The sequence below is a fragment of the Dryobates pubescens genome, chromosome 15 (genome assembly GCF_014839835.1).
Source record: "Dryobates pubescens isolate bDryPub1 chromosome 15, bDryPub1.pri, whole genome shotgun sequence".
NCBI classification, from domain to species: Eukaryota; Metazoa; Chordata; class Aves; order Piciformes; family Picidae; genus Dryobates; species Dryobates pubescens.
The window spans coordinates 17,901,549-17,921,241 of NC_071626.1; the positions used below are offsets into that span (position 1 = coordinate 17,901,549).

Genomic DNA, 19,693 nt, shown 5'->3' on the forward strand with positions numbered 1-19,693 from the left:
CGGCAGCCCGGCCCCACCCACCCGCGCCTTTCGGCTCCCGTACGACCCTTGGCGATGCAGAGGGCAGGCAAAAACCAGCGGGGCTATTTTGACCTTTATTTTGTTCCTCGTGTATTTTGGCATGTAAAGGGGAGGATGGGTGGGGGGATGCTGCTCGTGGCCCACCTTGCTGCGCACGGTCCGTGCCTTCCAGGCTGGATCCCCCCACCCAAGCCGCACAGACACCCAAACCCCCTCCTCCTCGTCCAGACAGCAAGGAGGTGGCAGCATCATCCCAGCAAGCAGCAAAGCACAAGGGCTGTGTCACACGGGGGTGGGGACAGCGAGGTCACTCTATCGAAACAGATATTCCCATTCCCTCCCACCCCCCAAATCCCTTTTGCTCATGTCCACGGGGCCTCCAGCCCCCAGTTTCTCAGTCAGAAAACTCTGGTCTTCTCCTGTGTCTTTGTAGAGAGGCCAAGAACGGAGGAGTGGAGAAAGAGGAGCAGGGGAGTGAAGGCAGCTGCTCTCATCCTCACTGCTCTCGTCCTCACTGTCCATACCCCTTTCCCCACCATGCCTTGAGCCTGCTCTCTCCCCCCACTACACACAGCAAGAGGCTGTTCTAGCTGGGAATCCGCTGATAGAAGTAGATGTAGCCCAGGTCCTTGGGGGGCTTCTCAGAAGCACAGACTTTCTGGTCATTGTAGATCACCCACCTGCAACAGGCAGAAGGGGAGCTCAGGGATGCCATTCCCTCATTCCCCCAGGCCTGCTCTCAGCCCTGAGCTCCCAAGGCTTCAAAAGAAACAGGAGAGGTCAGCTGATTTAAAGCTATACCTCACAGTCCCCCCTAGGCTGTGCAAATGCCTCTTACCTGCCATCTTTCTTGATGTGACAAACATAGTGTCCACACATAGTTGAAGTGCCCATGTGGCTGATGAAGGCAAACAGCTGATATTCTTGAGAGGAGGAGGGAAGAGGAATGATCAGAGAAGGAAAGGCATCTTACCCTGAAAGACCCTGTGTAAGGCCTGTGAGAAAAGGATCCCTGAAGGAAGGTCTGCTGGGTAAAAATTTATAAGTGGATCTCTGTCAAGTGTGACTAGGAGGATTTGGTCTGAAGGCCAAATGTATAGGAGAACAGGAGAGGGTAAATGCCACCCTGCCACTCAGCCTTCTCTCTTCTGACTCTTTATTTGGCCCTGTGGGTGTCAGGTGGCTAATGGCAGAGATTCCCCCTCCCTACAGCACCCAGTAGTGTAGCAGCACTAGCACCAATCCCAGAGACTGGACCTGGTTTTTCAAGGGGAGGCTGAAGAACAGAAGCCTCCCCAGGAAGACTTGGAAAAAAGCAGCACAACCCTTCCTCTCTTTCACCTGATGATACTTCCTCTGCCTTTCTTACCTTTGCCTTTCTCTTATTGGCTTCCAGGTTAATTCCCAGCCTGAAGGCTCTAGACCCTGCTTTGCTATCCTCCCTTTCCTCCCTGCTTCTCACCTCAACACCCAGACCAGCTCTGTGGCAGCTGCTGCTTGCTGAAATCTGTGGTACTGTGTGGATTAGGGAGAATAAAGCCACACTGAGTTTGCACTCCAGTGGAATCCACATTCCACTGCTTGAAACTCACTTCCAGGCCCGTCACGCACTTTAGGACCAACAGGGACAGACTCCGAGATGGACTCTGCTGCCGAGCGCCCCTCTGAGGTATCCATGGCAGCTTCTGCATCGAGGTCATCAATGTGACTGAAGATCCAATCCACAGCACGCTCCAGACTGTTGTTCTAGAAGGATAGAAGATTGTGAGGTTGGAATGTGGGGAACACCCAAAACTCTCCTTTCGCTCTGACATCGCCCATGCCTCTCACCGTGGCTCTAAGTGCTTTCATAGCCTGGTCCCGGGAGAAGCCCATGGAGACAATGGTGGCCACACTGTCTTCTGAAGGAGGGTCTGGGCAGGCAATAGTTGACCCTGGTCCACTGGATCCAGGCAGAACTAATGGGTTAGCAAAGTCTGCAGCAGGAAACAGAATGCAGCTCAGAGCAGCAAAGGGATGCTGTCAGAGGTCCCAACTACTTCAGTTTTCCACTGCAGCAGTAGGACAGGAGGTACAACGGCCCAGATGCAACATGCTCCCCCATGGCTGCGTGGCTTCATACCTGGATCATCCATATGTGACATGACCCAGTTCATGGCAGCCTCAACCCCACTGTTCCCTGTGTAGTACACGGCTTTGCGGCAGGCGTCCATGGGAAAACCCATCTCCACCAGCTGGATAATCACTGACTCATCCAGCATGGGTGCTGTGGGAAGACAGAGATTAGAGCCATCCACTCCCACCCAGCCCTGCCTGCTCCCTTTTGAGGCAGCATCACCTAGTTTCCCTCAAGCCACCACTTCCTGGCTTCATTTTGCACAGGTGCTGTGTCCCTGCTCCCTTTGCTACTTTCCTTCCTCACCAGCTGGTCTCAAAGGCAGGCACCCCAGTGGAACAAATGGACTCAGCTGGAGCTGAGGAACTCTTCCCTACCCTCCAAACCCAACCTCCTGCTGTGCCTGGTGAATATAAAACCTCGACCAGCTAGATCTGGTATAAACCCCAGCTCAGCCCTCTCTCGGCGGACCAGACGCGTGCCCTCCCCATCTTCCACACGAGAGCAAATCTCAGACTCCCTTGCATAACACCCTTGCATAAGAGGCATGCAAGGGAGGCAGCCAGCATGCACCGACAGCAGGGACAGGGACAGCCTGTGCAGGTGGGAACGGCTAGCGTGAGAGACAAGACAAGGAGAGCGAGGGGGCAGTCAGGCACCAGGAAGAGAGGAGGAGAATCACTAACATGTCGGAGAGGAGAAGTGAGGGGAGCAGAAGGAGTCGTCGTCCTCGTTGCCATAGAACCCCAGGCTACCTTTGGGCTCGTCTGGTGTCACCAGCGGAGGGGCGATGTCTGGCATCTCCTCTTCCCCATCCTGCAGCCCCGTGCCCTGCAGCGCAGAGATATCCAACTCCTCTGGCATCTCGATGGAGACATCTGCAAGACACCGTCCTGCTCAGCCTGCCTGCGGCGGCACAGCCGGAGCACTGCGCTGCGGGTGCGGCACGCTGCGGGCTGCAGCTCGCATCCACAGGCTGCAGTGGGTTGGGAGGGACCTTCAAAGGCCGTCTTGTCCAACCCCCCTGCACTCAGCAGGGACACCTCCAACTAGATCAGACTGCCCGAGGCCACATCCAGTCTGACCGAATGTCTCCAGGGGTGAGGCCTCAGCTGCTGTTCCAGTATTTCACCACTCTCTTTGTGCAGAACTTCCTCCTGGTGTCCAACCCAAATCTGCCCTGCTCCAGTTTAAAACCATTGCTTCTCACCCTGTTACCACAAGCTCTTCTCAACAGCCCCTCCCCCCCAGCCTTCCTGCAGGTCCCCTTCAGATATTGAAATGCAGCTCTAAGGTCTCCCCTGTAGCCTTCTCTTCTCCAGGCTGGACAGCCCCAATTCTTCCAGCCTGTCCCTATAGCAGCGGTTCTCCAGCCCTCTGATCACCTTGGTGGCCTTCTCCGGACCTGCTCCAGCAGGCCCATGTCTCTCTCGTGTTGGGGGGCCCCAGAGCTGGACACAGTAGCTCCTTTTTGGGGTAGTTCCTTTCCTCTTTGCAGCAATGACCACAGCACCCCTTTGTGACCCCCAACACCTCTATGCTCTGCACCTCTCATCCTTCTTACCAAGCTTTTTGGGCACCCAGTCCAGGCCGAAGGTGAACTTCTTGATCTGGATCACAAGATAATCTGGGAACGAGGCGAACCGTGTTGTTCTGAAAGAGATACACAAGGCCTTCAATGCTTGACTGGGGGCATCTAGTTGGCTCAAAAAAAATAATCAGGGAGCAGGGTAGAGCTATGGGGGATACACAGATTGGTGCAGCTCTCTTGTGCTGAGCTTAAGGCTCTTCAAACACAACCACTTCCAAAGCAGATGCTCTGCCAAGATAAGGCAGAACGCAACCTCCACAAAATCTTGGGGGTAGAGGAAAAATAGAACACATCAGCTGCCTGCCAGGTTTCTGTTTTCCAAGCCTTCTCAGATTTTAGTATGTAATTACAAGCCTAACCTTTGAGAAATTAAAGGAAATCAAATTTTGTTAGACTGACACATCCAGCTGCAGGAAGTGACAAGCTCTCAAGTGCAAGAGCACTTCTTCAGGCCTTAGAGCAGCCTTCCAGTAGCTGAAGGGAGCTACAAGAAGGCTGCAGAGGGACTGTTTGCAAAGGCAGTGATAGGACGAAGGGCAATGGTTTGAAATGAGGAAAGCAGATTTAGATTGGATGTTAGGAACAGGTTCTGCACCATGAGGCTGCTGGAACACTGCAACAGGTTGCCCAGGGAGAGCATTGAGGCCCTGTCCCTGGAGATACTCAAGGTCAGGCTGGACAAGGCTCTGAGCAAGCTGATCTAGTGCAGGATGTCCCTGCTGCCTGCAAGGGGTTGGACTGGATGAGCTTTGGAGGTGCCTTCCAACCAAACCATTCTATGCTTACATAGAGCAGAACAGCAGTGCCTGTGAATCCTTCCCATCAGATTTCAATGGCTATGGGGCAAGGAAAATCCAATCATCTTCCAGAAAGCTCTCAGCTTTTCATTCTAAATTCCAAATTCAGCTGTAAATTCAGTGCTGACCTTGAATATCTCCAGGGGTGTGGCCCTCAATTGTCATTCCAGTGGAGGGTCCCAGAGCTGGATGCAGTACTCCGGGTGAGGGACAATTGCTCCAGCACTGATGAACTGGTTGCCCCTCTCCTTCAGTGTCCCCTGGGCCCAGGGTGTGCAGGACTGCAAAGCTCTGGTAACACTTCTTCCCCAGACAACTAAAATAAGTCCCCAAAGGTGTGCAGCTATGGCCAGTTTGCCACAGCCCAGCTGGTAACTCCTACACACTTACTTGAGAGCCACAGACTTGGCCTGCAAGGCTGTGCTCCAGAAATCATCCACCTGCTCTGGAGCTCCATAGGCCTCTAGGCAGGAGCTGAAAGGCACCTTGGCGCGCACCAGCTCAGGCAGTGGCTGCTTCTCCTCCTCTGCCTGCCGCTTCTTCTCCTCATATTCCAGTAGCTCATCTGGAGAACCAAGCACAAGAGTCAAAGACCACATCTAGGCATCTGCAAAGCAACTGGTGTCAGCTACACCCAGAGGCAGAACTCTATCAGGAATGGTGCACAGAGCAGACATCTTCCAGAGCACTGCTCTGCTGCTGAGCTCCTGTGTTGCTGTTGTAGTGTCAGAGGGAAAGGTTCTAGAGGGTGTGTCAGTTTTAGGCTGTGCCTTGGAAGATTTTCCACAGATCTTGAGCAGGAAGTGGTAGAATGTAAATAAATTACCATTGGATGTAAAAGGAAAACGATGCTAAGGTCCAAGTAATCCCACTGGTCAGAGAACTAACACAAAACTAACTTTCTCTCTTTTTGACTCCTTCACTCCAGCAGATACTAACTGGTACTTCTGCTGGCTTTGCTGACCTTGGATGTGTTCCTCTGTTGTGCTTAAGTACTAACAAGTGACTCTCTGCTTTTCTCCTTTCTTCTCTTGTCCCCTGTACAGGGGGAAGGGAAGGGAGCAGGGAGGGGGAAGCTGTTGGTAGCCCCCTGGTTTTGTGCTGTTTATAAACTGTAAATACCTGTAAGTATTGTATGTTTTGTACATATTCATTGCATTCCATATTTCCAGATTGTAGTTTTGCTTGTAAATACAGCTCCATTGGCTTTCAACTGAGCTGGTCTGGCACTTTTATGCTGGGGGTAATTTCAACCCCCCATGTTCCTATTCATTGGCAAAGAAATGGCAAAGCCAGGAAGCCCCTTCCTCATGCACCCCAAGGACAACATTCAAACATCACCTTTGCTGCTGCCCTGGCCTTGGCACACCACTGACCTTTGTTGAGGGCAGCATCCATGGGCACAGGCAGCTGCATGATGTAGTCCACACGCTGGGTGTATTTCACCTTCTCTGTGGCCAGGCACTTCAGCTTCTCCTCCACCAGGAAACGGAACACCTCGTTAGGGTTCTCCGAGCTGCGGCAGTTCCTCTGCAGGAGGAGAGATCAGGACAGATGTGACAGCAAAGTGGCAGAAAGAACCACCTGCAGCAGCAGTGCTTCCACACAGGACAGGGCTAATGGGTGTGCACTTCTGTACTCATGCCACTGGAGAAGGCAGTGGAGAGTAAACTACAGCCAGCTTCTCTACCCCAGGAACCCACGCCAGACAATTTACACCTCCAGCTGTACCACTTCTGGATGAGATCCCTCCAAGGGACCAGCCCTGCAAACATGGCCAAGCAGCTCTCCTTCCCTGCTTCCACAGGGCTGGCTCTTTTCCCTGTGTTCTCTCCCCCACTCTGTTCACATCTTCACTCCTCACCTCCTGCTGTGGGCAGAAAACCAAAGCTGGGCTTTGCTACCATTGGACATGTGAGACTCAACCATTACCTCCACCATGTTGATGAAGTGCAGAAAGAATTCCTGGGCGTCCTGCTGTCGGTTAGTGGAAAATTCTGGGTGCCCCTTTCCAATGAGGGACTTAAACATGCGTGGAACGATGCCATTTTGCACTCCCTGCAAGTAACAAGGGAGAAGAAGGTGGTCAGGACTAGTCATGCATGCAGCACTCTACTTCTAGCACTGGTTTTCTTCAGGTGACAGAGCCCTGGAACCAGCCCCAGGATGTACCTTCAGAAAGGGTTCTCCCTCCTTTACCATGTAATGCACACACCACCTCAGGCAACACACTGCACAAGGATGCCACAGCCAAGTCTCACCTTCTGATCAGGCAGCTGATCCCCATCTGCAGAAGCTGGCTTTGAATACTCCCCAGAAAGCAGCCCATGGCCCAGTTTGGCTCTGGAATGATGAAGAGGTCAACATTAGCATAAAAATCTTTTCTTCAACCCCATATACTCCAGGAAGCACCATCAACCCACCCAACTGTCCACTGTCATGGACTGTGAATGTCAGAGATCAGTTTCTCTGCTGCACGGGCAAGGATGATCTTATCTTGGTCTGCTCTCTGGTCCCATGAGACTTGAAAGCTACTAGGACTTCTGTGCACTCTCAACCATTGCTTGCACATGTGTAGAACACAAAGGAAGAGCTTCCTTTTCCCCACAGTACTGCAGCTGCTGCTGAGCCATGCAGCAGGCAAGTGACAGGCAAACGAAGCTGCAGCCTGCCAAGGGTGTAGCAGTGTCTGTGACTGACTGTGCAGGAGACAACAGGGCAGAGTGGAGCTGTCTGAGCCAGAAATAGCACTGCTGTGAGCAGACTGATCATGTTTTCCCAGGGGAAAGATCAAGAATGCCTGCATGAAGCACTTAAAGGACAACATCCAGTGACTTCCTCCTACGCTCAGACTTTCCTACTCCTCCATTTCAGTCCTCCTCCATTACTGCTGCCACTTCTCTGGAATCAAACCCTAACAATTCCAACCTTTGCCCAGGCAAAAAATCTTCCTGGCTTTTCAACTTAACCCCTTCCTCAGTGAACACCTCACTCCAGGCTGTCCAAATTAAGACTCCTCCCTTACTGCTGAAGTCCCTTCCACAAATGCCACCTTCCATTGCTCCCTGACTCTGCTCTGCTGTTCCAGACAAGATGGAGCAGAGAACTCACACATTTGAAATGTACTCTCCCAAATCTGGTGTTCCCTCTCCTCTGCATTTTCCTACTATGGCTCACACAATAGCCCCTTGCAGGAAGCCTCTTTAAGTATAGGAATAAAACCTGGCTGGACGGCCAGGCCAAAGAGTGATGGGGAATGGGGTTAAATCCATTTGGTGGCTGGTCACAAGTGGTCCCCACACAGGCTCAGTGCTGGGGCCAGATCTCTTTGATAAGTGATCTGGACAAGGGGATTGAGGCCCCCTCAGTAATTTTGCAGATGACACAAAATGGGGAGGGAGTCTGAGGGTAGGAAGACTGCAGAGACCTGGCCAGGCTGGATTGATGGGCTAAGGCCAACGGGATGAGATTCAACAAGGCCAAGGGCTGGGTCCTGCACTTGGGTCACAACGATCCCATGAATGCTCCAGGCTTGGGAGAGAGTGGCAGGAAAGCTGCCCAGCAGAGAAAGACCTGGGGGTGTTGGTCAACAGCTGGCTGAAGATGAGCCAGGGTGTGCCCAGGTAGCCAAGGCCACCAGCACCCTGGCCTGGGTCAGCAATGGTGTGACCAGCAGGAGCAGGGCAGGGATTGTGCCCCTGTACTCAGCACCGAGGAGGCCATACTTGAGAACTGGGTTCAGTTTTGGGGCCCTCACTCCAAGAAGGATATCAAGGTAATGGAGCAGGCTCAGAGAAGGGCAAGGAAGCTTGGTGAAGGGTCTAGAGAAGAGGTCTGGTGAGGAGTAACTGAAGGAACTGGGGTTGTTTAGTCTGGAGAAGAGAAAGCTGAGGGGAGACCTTCTTGCTCTCTACACCTCCCTGAATGGAATTTGGAGCCAGGTGGATGTTGGCCTCTTCTCCCTAGTATCAACTGACAGGATGAGAGGAAATGGCCTTAAGTTGCAGCAGGAGAGGTTTAAGTTGAACATTAGAAGAAACTTTGTCCCTGAAAGGGTTCTCAAACACTGGAAGAGGCTCCCCAGGGATGTGGTTGAATCCCCATGCCTGGAGGTGTTTCAAAGATGCAGAGATATGGTGCTGAGGGAAACAGTTTAGCACCAGCCTTGGCACAGTCAGGCAAGGGTTGGACTGGATGATCTTTCTGGGCTTTCCCAATGAGAACAGTTCCATGATTCTCTCTGTAAATTATTCACTGACAATGAAGTTGCCTCAGTCTGTTTCTTTGCCCTCAGCCAGCTCTCCCAGTTTTGCTGTTAGGCAGATGGAACCTGCCTACAAGAAATGTCCCCTGGTACCAGGTGGCACTGCATTCCCTACAGAATACACTAAAAGCCTCTCATAAACACTGGGCTGCACTCTGTCCTCTCCATCTAGGGCACTCAGCTGAAGTTTCTTGGCTTAGATCCTTACTGACCACAGAGGATCAGTGTCTCTGGTGATGGACACAGAAACAAAGAGGCAAGGCCTGAGGGAGGAACCTGCAGTAGAGCACAATGCAGCAGCTAGAGGGGACACAGCCAGGCAGCCTCAGCCTCCCTCCTCTCACTAAACTCTACGTACACTTGGGTGCTGAAGTCCTGCGTGGGGTCCGAAGGTGCACTTTGGAATATCTTCTCCAGCTTGTCCACATACCTGCAGAGCCAAGGGAGAGCTGAGCTCAGCCAGCAGAACCACAGCTCTGAGCCAGCTTACTGTGGCAGGAGCTCCCAGCTCTAAGAAACCTTTGCACCGATCCCGGGGGATCCTAGGCTAATGGAAAGGAGTCCTTAGCTCACTTACTTTCTCTGGAAGTCTGGGATACTGAACAGCACCTGCATCACAGAGTTGAGGTAGCAACTGTTGCCCAGGTTACGGATACCAGTGTAGCCAGGCCCGTAGAGGGGCTTGAGCTGCACGCCGGACTCCTGGATGAGCTCCCACTCCCCAATGCGCTGGTTCATGTCGATCTCCAGTTCTGTCATTGTCTTGTCTGTCTGTGGAGAGAACAGGAAAAACCCTCAAGGGAACACCAGAGATGTGAAAAAGGCAATCACACAGTAGTTTGGCTTGGAAAGGACCTAGTCCAACCCCCCTGCAGGCAGCAGGGACATCTTCCACTAGATCAGCTTGCCCAGAGCCTTGTCCAGCCTGAGCTTGAATATCTCCAGGGATGGGGCCTCAACCACCTCCTTGGGCAACCTGTTGTGGTGTTCCAGCACCCTCATGGTGCAAAACTTATTCCTCACATCCAATCTAAATCTGCTCTTCTCTCATTTCAAACCATTTCCCTTCATCCTATCACTGCAGACCTTTGCAAACAGTCCCTCTGCAGCCTTCTTGTAGCCCCCTTCAGCTACTGGAAGGCTGCTATGCTGTGGAGAACCAAAAGGGGTTGAAACCATTCTGGTTTATTAAATGAGAAGAGAAAGAAAACTCAAGAGTTGTTCCCAAATATCCAAATCCCTGGGACAGAAGGAGGAATGTTAGGAAATACAGGAGAAATCTGAACCATCCCCTTGAAGGGGCATGGAATTCACACACTGAGTCGAGGGAGCAAAGCTGGGAGCTTGGGCACCTCCCTGCTCAAAGTACTAACACAGAAATCCAAGGAAATAAACCAATGGAGACAGAAAGTAAGAGCACAAAAGGCAATGAAAGTAGAGAGCGAGGTGGGACAAAAATCCCCCAGGGTTTCTTGACCAGGAATTGTTCTACATAGCCATAGAAAGCTGGGATCCAGTTAAGACACCTCAGAGGTGTTTCTCTCCCACTGTGGAACTATGGAGGACACTCCTGCTCCCCCAGACTCACCTTCTGCATCTTCAGCATGTCAATCCCAAAGTGAGCAAGGTGCTCTGCTAGGTTAGGGTCCAACACCATGTCATCCTCGTCGTAGGAGTAGACATCTGTGCAGGAACACAGAGGAAAAGGAGAGACTTACAGCTGCTGTGATCTAAGCTTCACTGCTGGATGAAAAGAGTGCTCAGAACTGGGGGCTTTGACAAGCTGAGCAGCTGGAGGTTCTCTTCTTTCTCTAGAGAGCAGCACAACAGATGGAATATTGAGGTTCCTTCAAAACATGTGCCAATGCAAACAACTTCATCACCGACCAAGGTGATGCCTCTGTGTCTGGGGTGAGGAAAGGGGTACAGTGCCAGGTACCCTCTGCTCAGGATGCAAAACTATTTGATACACATCTCACCAGAGAAAACAAGCCATCAACCTGGAGAACTGCCCTGAAACCCTTCCAAGTACAAAGAGAGGGTAGGAAGAAGGCAGAGTTTTGCCAGCTGGTTCTTTGCCATAAGAAGCACTTCAGAATGGGAAGGTTTGTGGCACCGAATGCTCCAGGTTCTCACAGATTCCCAGACTGCATTGGGTTGGAAGGGACCCTCAAAGCTCACGTTTTCCAACCCCCCTGCACTCAGCAGGGAAAACTCCAACTAGATCAGGCTGCCCAGGGCCACATCCAGTCTGATCTTGAATGTCTCCAGGGACAGGGCCTTAACCACATCCCTGGGCAGCCTGTTCCAGTATTTCACCACTCTCATTGTGCAGAACTTCCTGCTGATATCCAACCTAAACCTCCCCTGCTCCAGTTTCAAACCATTGTCCCTTGTCCTATCACCACAAGCCTTTCTAAAACAGTCCCTCTGCAGCCTCCCTGTAGGCCCCTTTCAGATACTGAAATGCCTCTATTAGGTCTCCCTGGAGCCTTCTCTCCTCCAGGCTGAACACCCCAAGTTCTTCCAGCCTGTCCTCATAGTAGAGGTGCTCAGCCCTCTGATCACCTTGGTGACCTCCTCTGGACCTGTTCCATCATGATGGACAACAACAGCCTGGAAACCATCCCTGACTTCTGTTGTCAGACTGAAGTCAGCCTGAGTGGTGCCTGGCATGCCTGTAGCCCTCAGTGGCCTGCCCTTCTCACCAGCCCCATCAGGAGTGATGGTTCCCAGTTTCACAGCCAGGGGGTAGCCAGTCTCCCGGTAATGCTCCACCGCGTGGTTGTTGCCGCCACTGCCATCGAAATAGCGCCGGCCGCAGAGGATGGCTCCGTCTGTCATGTTCAGCCACAGGTTCTCCTTCATGTCACACTTGCTGCACTTCCAGCCACTAGGGACAAGGAACAGAGAAAAACAGATTAGGGTGAAAATGGCTGGGTCCCAGCTCTCTCTCTGAGTATCTTGTGCCCAGAGTATAAGCAATCTCCCTCCTCTTTTACTTCAGAGCCCTGAGCATCCAAGGACTTGTAGTGACAGGATGAGAGGGAATGGATTGAGGCTTGAGGAGGGCAGAGTGAGACTGGAGATCAGGAAGAAATTCTTGACAGTGAGGATGGGGAGACACTGGAACAGGTTGCCCAGGGAGGTTGTGGATGCCCTTCACTGGAGGTGTTCAAGGGCAGGCTGGATGAGGCCTCGAGCAACCTGGGCTAGTGGAAGGTGTCCCTGCCCATGGCAGGGGGTTGGAACTGGATGGTCTTTAAGGTTCCTTTCAAACAAACTATTCTATGAATCTCAGTTTGCCATTTCTCCTGAGTGTCTCACACTCAGAGACTCACAGAAAAGGTGATTGCTGCTGCAGTCCAGGACAGAAGGTGGCGGGGGTGGCTCTGGGATATGGAATCGTGGGATTGTTTTGGTCGGAAAAGACCTTCAAGAGGCTGGGGCCTGCGCCGTCCGTAAGGCAGGGCAGCACAGCCGCTCCCAGCGGCGGGCTCACCAGGGCGGGATGCGGACGTCGTTCTGGAGCTGCTGCAAGGAGAAGGCGTGCTTGGAGACGCGGCGAACCTCCCCGTCCCAGGCCTGCACCTCCTGCTTCCGCGACGCCGAGTCCGCCGTCAGGATGGCCTCCACGGCGCTGGCGATCTGCAGCGGGGACAGCGGCCCAGGCGCGCGTCAGGGGCAGGAGCGGAGCGGCTCCCGGGGCCGCGGAGCGGCTCCCGGGGCCGCGGCGCCCCACGCGCAGGCTCGGAGAAGCCAGCCCCAGGCCAGCGTTCGGCAGCCTCGGTCCTGCTCCCTGCAAGCTGAGAAGGGGCAGCAGCTCTGCAGCACCCCCGGGACGGGGCAGCAGCCCCTTCCCCACCCAAGCAAGACAGCTCCCCGCACACACACCCGGTCCCTGACCACGTCTGGCAGCCCCTCCAGCCCGTCGTGAGGAATGTCCAAGTGCTCTGGGAAAATGACTATTTTTACATCCTCATCATATTCAAACTTCTCTTCTGTGATGTCAAATCCACCTTCGACACCTAGGGGAAGAGAAAAACATGGGGGAAAGAGGTAAAATCCATCAGCCTGCAGAGCTGCTGTGCCCACGCTTACATGAAACAAGCAAAGCTTTAGATCAGTGACCCACAACCTGTCCTCCATGTCTGGACCCCAGTGCTTCTGCTGGTGCTGTGAACTTGACAGACAAGCCTACTGACGGCAAGCTGGCTTTGCTCGTCTCTTTGTAGAGGTGCTTAGGAATCTTCAGACCCTGACTACAGCCAGAAAAACAACACCTGCTCTGGAGACAATGGCCAGAACAGTGCCATGACAAAGCACAGCAGGGCTGTTCACCCTTCACAGTACATTGGCCAAGAAGGCCAAGAGTATCCAGGGGTGGATTAGACAGAGGGTGGTGAGTAGGTCCAGAGAGGTTCTCCTCTCCCTCTTCTTTGCTCTGGTGAGGCCACAGCTGGAATATTGTGTCCAGTTTTGGGCCACCCAGTTAAAAAATGACCTCAGGGAACTGCTTGAGAGAGTCCAGGAGAGAGCCACAAAGATGCTGAAGGCAGTGGAACATCTCCCTGCTGAGGAAAGGCTGAGGGAGCTGGGGCTCTTGAGCTTGGAGCAAAGGAGCCTGAGGGGTGACCTCATTCATGTTTATTAAGGTGTGAAGAGCAGTGTGGGGAGGATGGAGCCAGGCTCTGCTCAGGGATGTCCAGTGATAGGACAAGGGGCAATGGGTGCAAGCTGGAGCAGAGACAGTTCCACAGGAACATAAGGAGAAACTTTTCCATTGTAAAAATGACAGAGCCCTGAATCAGGCTGCCCAGAGAGGTTGTGGAGTCTTCTTCTCTGAAGACATTCCAAACCCACCTGGATGTGTTCCTGTGTGACCTGCCCTAGGTGATGCTGCTCTGGCAGGGGGTTGGACTGGATGATCTCTGGAGGTCTCCTCCAACCCCTCACATTCTGTGATCCTGTGAATGCAGTTGCTGCCAGCCTGAGTGGCTTTAGAAATACTTAAAACCAGTCACCAGCATCCTGCAACAACACACCCAGATAATCCTCTTCTGTGCCTCCTCAGCACATCCCAGGGATATCTGGCACCACTTCACACAGTTAAACAATGCACAGTCCCTCAGGGTGTTACACAGCTTCTGAACACCAAACAAATTAAAACAGACTGATGAGGTCCTTCTGGGTGGTTCTGTGAATCTTCTGAAGGAGGATGAGGAAGAGGGTCTTCAACAGGGGACTGGACGTGGCACTTGGTGCCACGGTTTAGTAGTCATAAGGTCTTGGGTGACAGGTTGGACTTGATGACCTTTAAGGTCTTTTCCAACCTTATTGATTCTATGATTCAACTAGCAGACTGCTTCCCAGCTCTTTTCCCCCACATGTAGGCAGGAGCTCATCGGGAGGCACCACAAACTTTGTTCAACCAACACTTAAGAGGCAAGTACTAGAGATTTGTTTTCCATGAAGTGGGAAGCTGAGATACAAAGCGATGAAAGTGTTCAGAGAAGGACCATGAAGCTGGTGGAGGGTCCAAAGAACAGATCTTATGAGAAGCAGCTGAGGGAACTGGGGTAGTTTAGTCTGGAACCACTTCACACAGTTAACACCTCCCTGCCAGGAGGCTGGAGTGAGGTGTGGGTTGGTCTCTTCTCCCTAGCAACAAGCAATGGGACAATAGGAAATAGCCTTAGGTTGCCCCAAGGGAGGTTTAGGTTGGATATTAGAAGAAAGTTCTTGCCTGAAAGGGCTCTCAAAGACTAGAACAGGCTGCCCAGGGAAGTGGTTGAATCCCCGTGCCTGGAGGTGTTTCAGAGAGGCAGAGCTGTGGTGCTGAGGGAGATGGTTTAGCCCCAGCCTTGGCAGAGTTAGAGAATGGTTGGACTCTCTGGTCTCTCACAACCAAACCAATTCTATTCTGTGATTTTGCAGCTACTGACATTTTGCTCCTGAATGTTTCTAATACTTAAAAAAACTTCTTCCACGTCAGGATTAGCCAAAGCACCACAGTCTGGCTAAAGAAGATGGAGGAACAGAATCTTCTCCTAGATTTCAGACCACTTCCTGATGGGGCAATTCTTTCCTACTCTCCCACTCCATCCAGGTCACAGAGCTGTTATTTCAGGCTGCTGTTTCCTGAGCCAGTGACAACTCTTGTCTCAAGACCTTTACAGGGCTGAGGAAGCACAAATAACTCACAAACAGCAGGCTAGGCCTCACCTCTCCAAAGCCAGCATAATCATGTAGAGGGCACTGGCTGGCTGAGCAAACAGAGATTCCAGTCTCAGTTGTGCGTCAAGAAACCTTGAGGACTCCATTCACCTCACCAGAAAAGCAGCAAGCAGTGGACAGTCAGTGCTGGTGTTGGTGCTGAGGCAGCAGGAGCCTCTGGGTGTCTGCTACACAACGACACAGGCAGGCAGCAGCCAGCACAGCGCAGCCGTGCAGGGCCCCGGGTCTGACTCCCCTCTAGTGGTCAGCTCCCAGCAAGCGAAGGGCTTCGGAGTGAGTCCTGCTTTGGGCTGGTAAAGAGCTTGGCTTTCCTTCTCAAGAGCTAGAATAGTGCCAGGTGTGGAATTCAGCATGAAAATGGGCATGAGAAGAATGATACTCTGATGTGTTCAGGTGGTGACAAGAAGTCCAGGACTTTTCAACTTCCCACACCCTGCAAGTGTGCAGGGGCAGCAGAAGCTGGCAGGGAGCACAGCCAGAGCAATGGACCCAGACTGACCAATGCAATATTCACAGAATCACAGAACGGTAGGGGGTAGAAGTGACCTCTGGAGATCACCCAGTCCAGCCTCTCTGATAAAGCAGGAGCACCTAGAGTCAATCACACAGGAACACACCCAGGAGGGTTTGCAATGCCTCCAGAGAAGGAGACTCCACAGCCTCTCTGGGCAGCCTGCTCCAGGGCTCTGGCACCCTCACAGGGAAGAAGTCTTTATTACGTTTATGTGGAACCTCCTGGGTTCCAGTTTGTGTCCACTGTCTCTTGTCCTGGCACTGGACACCACTGAGAAGAGTCTGACTCCATCCTCCTGACACTCACCCTTTAGGTATTGATCAACATTGAGGAGATGCCCCTGAGGCTGTTCTCCAGCCCACACAGCCCCAGCTCTCTCAGCCTCTCATCATAAGGTGTTCCACTCCCCTCAGCCCCCGGGGTGCCCAGAACTGGATACTGCATTCCAGGGGTAACCTCACCAGGGCAGAGTAAAGGGGCAGGAGAACCACTCTCAACCTATTCACCACAGCCCTTCTAATCCTCCCCAGGATGCCCTTGGCCTTCTTGGCCACAAGGACACATTGCTGGCTCATGGGCATCCTTCTGTCCACCAGGACCCCCAGGTCCCTTTCCCCAGAGCTGCTCTCCAACAGGTCAGTCCCCAACCCTTCCCAGACCATGAGATTGTTCTTTCCCAGATGCAGAAATCTACATTTAGCTTGTTGATTTTCATTAGGTTTCTCCCCAGCCAACTCTGCATTCCTGAGCAGAGCCTGGCTCCATCCTCCCCACACTGCTCTTCACACCTTAATAAACATGAATGAGGTCACCCCTCAGGCTGCTCTGCTCCAAGCTAAAGAGCCCCAGCTCCCTCAGCCTTTCCTCAGCAGGGAGATGTTCCACTGCCTTCAGCATCTTTGTGGCTCTCTCCTGGACTCTCTCAAGAAGTTCCCTGAGGTCCTTCTTGAACTGGGTGGCCCAGAATTGGACACAATATTCCAGATGTGGCCTCACCAGGGTACCAGGGTAGAGTAGAGGGGCAGGAGAACCTCTCTGGAGCTACTCACCACACCCCTTTAATTCACCCCAGGATGCCCTTGGCCTTCTTGACCACCAGGCACATCGCTGGCTCATGGGCAACCTTCTGTCCACCAGGACTCCCAGGTTCCTTTCCCCAGAGCTGCTCTCCACCAGATCACAAATACCCACACCAAGCTAAGTCAGGCAAACGGAGTCAGGAGGATGCAAAACATCTACAGAAAACACAACATGACTTTGAACACAGAACAGAACAAAACCAGCACCCCAGCAAGGGCCTTCCAGACAGTGCCCACCTGAAGCACAGCAGATCACATGACACTGACCCAGTCTGAGGTACTAGCTGTGAGTTTGCCACAAAGCCAGGCGCTTGCAGACAACTGGTTCACAGCCACGAGGACAACGCAGGACACAATCGCTTCCTTACCGATAGCCAAGCGGGTTGGTTTCTTCCTCGGGGGGTCTCCAGCACTGGAGCTGGTGTCCTCTTCCTTCTATTCCATCGAAAAGAAATAGAGTTAGGGGGACAGGAAAGCTATGGCAAGCCCTCCAACCCCACCTTTCTGTGATTCTGTGGATGTGTGGTGGTTGCATCAGGCTCTTGGGCTTCTCACGTGTGTGTGGTAAGAGCCTGAGTTCTGCTGTGGCACACCAGCGTCCAAGACATGGGAAGGGGCTTCTGAGAGACCTAGGGTTGTTTAGTAGGGAGAAGAGGAGCCCAAGAGCTCATTGCTCTCTACATCTCCCTGAAAGGAGGTTGGAGTGAGGTGGGGCTTGGTCTCTTCCCCCTGGTGTCAGGTTATAGGATGAGAGGAAATGGCCTGAAATTGTGCCAGGGGAGGGTTAGGCTGGAGATCAGAAAATATGTCTTTGCTGCAAGAGTGGTCAGGGATTGGAACCAGCTGCCCTGGGAGGTGGTTCAAGAAATATGTGAACATGGCACCTGGGGTCCTGTTTTAAGGACCATGCTGGTCTCAGGTTGACAGTTGGACTCGATGACCTTAGAGGTCTTCTCCAACCCAAACAATTCTGTGATTCCATGACTGAAATGAAGCTACTCTGGCAACAGAAAGAGGCCAGGCAGAAACAGTGGCAGCAATCCGCAGAACAAGCAGAGCTGAAGAACTGGTGGAGCTCAGCTCACCAAGGAAAACATCAGCTAGGCTTGAGGAGAGGAAACTCTGTATCTGATGAACACAGAAACATAACTCAGGCCTCAAGTTCAGAGCCAGTTTGGCTGTCTGTGGTCTGGTTTCTTACCAGCTTACGAGTCCTCTTGAGGTGCAGGTAGACCCGCTGGCCTGTTTTCTGATAGTGCTTCTCCACATACTGCTTCCCAAAGCCCAGGAACGTGTTCATGCAGATATACAACCCCCCATCCGACTCCTGGAAAGAAGGAGATGTAAAGAAGTGAAGGGAGGTGGTAGAGAATGCCATTTCAGCTGCTAGGATAAGCACAGGCTTACCTCTAGGAACACTGCTTATTATTAATTAGCTCCTTCCTACATACTGAGTAGCTAGGCAGAAATAAGGTGGCAAGCCTCAGCCAGCCTGGCTGCCTCAGAACAGGTACTGCTGCCAAGATGATGCATTTATAAACCTCTTTGCCTGGTCCTTTATGGCAGGATGCTACCAAATCAGCAAAGCCTAAGCAAGAGTCCTCTGCAACTCATCTCACAAAACGTCCTTAGCACACACAGTTTGTGCTTTCAGAGCAGGGCACCATTGCTACCACCCTGACCAAAAGAGGATTCTCAGTGCCACAGGGAACTTGGCCAAACTACAGGAAGGAAAGTTAGCAGACCACTGTGTCTTTGCTGCTGCATTCACCAGCTTGTGAGAAGCTCTGACATGGACACAGAGTGAGCCCTCCTTACACTACAAACACTGGGAAACACCATGCTCATTCAGCAGAGACACCCTTTTTAAACTGAAAGAGCAAGTGTCCCCAAGGCAGTGGCTGGAAATGAGAGCTAAAAAGCTCTCAAGCTTCCCAACATTACACAGGTGGGACAGGATCTCTGCAGGTCCCTTCCAACCCCTCCCATTCTGAGAGTCAGAGCAGAGTGCACAGTCAGGTATCACCATAGGGCTCAGGAAGGGACAGAGGGCCAGGCTGCCGTGTGCCGCTGCCTTGAGGGATCCGTACCTTCCAGCCGCTGCCTATTTCTCCTGGCGGGCTGGAGCACGACCCCAGACGGTCTCCTGCTGAGGAGGCCAAGGGGGCGACCTCACCCTCCCGCCACCTAGGCCTCTACAGCTTTGCTTATGCTAAGGATAGAGAGGGAGGAAGAAGAAGGGATAGCTGCGAGATGGAGACGGCTGGAGAAGAGACCACTGCCATCTTAATGACACAGCACCGATTCATCCCCCGTCTGCAGGGCCAGGCCCCGCGATAAGGCCAGAGGGGCAGCTCAGACCCGGGCAGGGCGGGACCACTGGTCCGCCCCACACCGCCAAAGCCGGGCACAGGGCGCCGCCCCCCCCCCCCGGCAGGACTAGAACTCCCGGCAAGACTCGACCGGCGGAGGGAGGGGACTGGGGGGGCACCCTGTGTCCAGGTGAGTGGGGCCGGGTCGCCACCGAACGACCTGCCCACGCCCACTCTAGACCCCAGAACTACAGCCCCCAGCTCGCCGCGGCCGGGAGGGGCGCGTCGCGGGGCAGGCTGGGCGCTGTAGTCCCGGGGGACGCCGCACTCCGCCCGGCCACGGCCCGCTCCGGCCACCGGGGAACCACAAGTCCCATGGCGCTCTGCGCGGGCGCCGTCACGCCGGGCGGTTGGGCTGGGAACAGGCCGGAGCTGGGGGGGGTGCATCCCGGCGAGGAGGGCGGGCGGGCCGGCGGCGGCGGGGAGCGCTTACCGGCGTGTCAAACGAAAAGGCACACTCGTCCTTGTGGACCCGGTCGCCGGCCTTGGGCACCCGGATGGACGACAACACCGAAAGCAGCGCCTCGCTCAGCTCCGCCATGACAGCGGCTCGGTGCAGCACCACCCACCGCCCCGCCCTAGCCAATCGCGGCCGGCGTCGTCAGGCAGGCTGCGGCCAGTGCCGGGCCTCGGGGGCGCGCCCGCAGCCGAGCCGTGGGGCCGGCTCGCCCAATCGCAGCCACCTTTCATCGGCCCAGGAGG

The 19,693-nt window shown here is 53.5% G+C and overlaps 1 protein-coding gene across 2 annotated transcripts; it reads right to left on the reverse strand.

The window, feature by feature from the left end:
- Window positions 1–84: 84 nt before the first annotated feature.
- USP5 (ubiquitin specific peptidase 5) lies at window positions 85–19,560 on the reverse strand. 2 transcript variants are annotated; one of them, XM_054167722.1, is made up of 20 exons: window positions 19,425–19,560; window positions 17,821–17,946; window positions 16,988–17,054; window positions 12,684–12,817; window positions 12,292–12,437; window positions 11,498–11,682; window positions 10,378–10,472; window positions 9,367–9,560; window positions 9,148–9,219; window positions 6,787–6,868; window positions 6,458–6,583; window positions 5,902–6,055; window positions 4,916–5,090; window positions 3,702–3,790; window positions 2,893–3,015; window positions 2,144–2,287; window positions 1,852–1,997; window positions 1,614–1,767; window positions 860–944; window positions 85–701 (listed from the first exon to the last, which is right to left on the reverse strand). In XM_054167722.1, exons 1-20 carry the CDS (start codon window positions 19,530–19,532, stop codon window positions 608–610), a joined length of 2,499 nt encoding a protein of 832 aa, XP_054023697.1. In that variant the 5' UTR covers window positions 19,533–19,560; the 3' UTR covers window positions 85–607. The 2 variants fall into 2 exon arrangements, with proteins under 2 accessions (XP_054023697.1, XP_054023696.1); XM_054167721.1 differs by having other exon boundaries at window positions 2,824–3,015.
- Between the last annotated feature and the right edge of the window lie 133 nt (window positions 19,561–19,693).

What these genes read in the sequence shown, in the direction of transcription:
- USP5 (XM_054167721.1), bottom strand. Translation starts at nt 19,532, where the DNA reads ATGGCGGAGCTGAGCGAGGCGCTGCTTTCGGTGTTGTCGTCCATCCGG. An exon ending in CCTTTTCGTTTGACACGCCG is followed by an intron (nt 17,947 to 19,424) that starts GTAAGCGCTCCC and finishes CCTTCTTTCCAG; the next exon opens with GAGTCGGATGGGGGGTTGTA. An exon ending in ATCAGCTGCCTGATCAGAAG is followed by an intron (nt 6,584 to 6,786) that starts GTGAGACTTGGC and finishes TGTTACTTGCAG; the next exon opens with GGAGTGCAAAATGGCATCGT.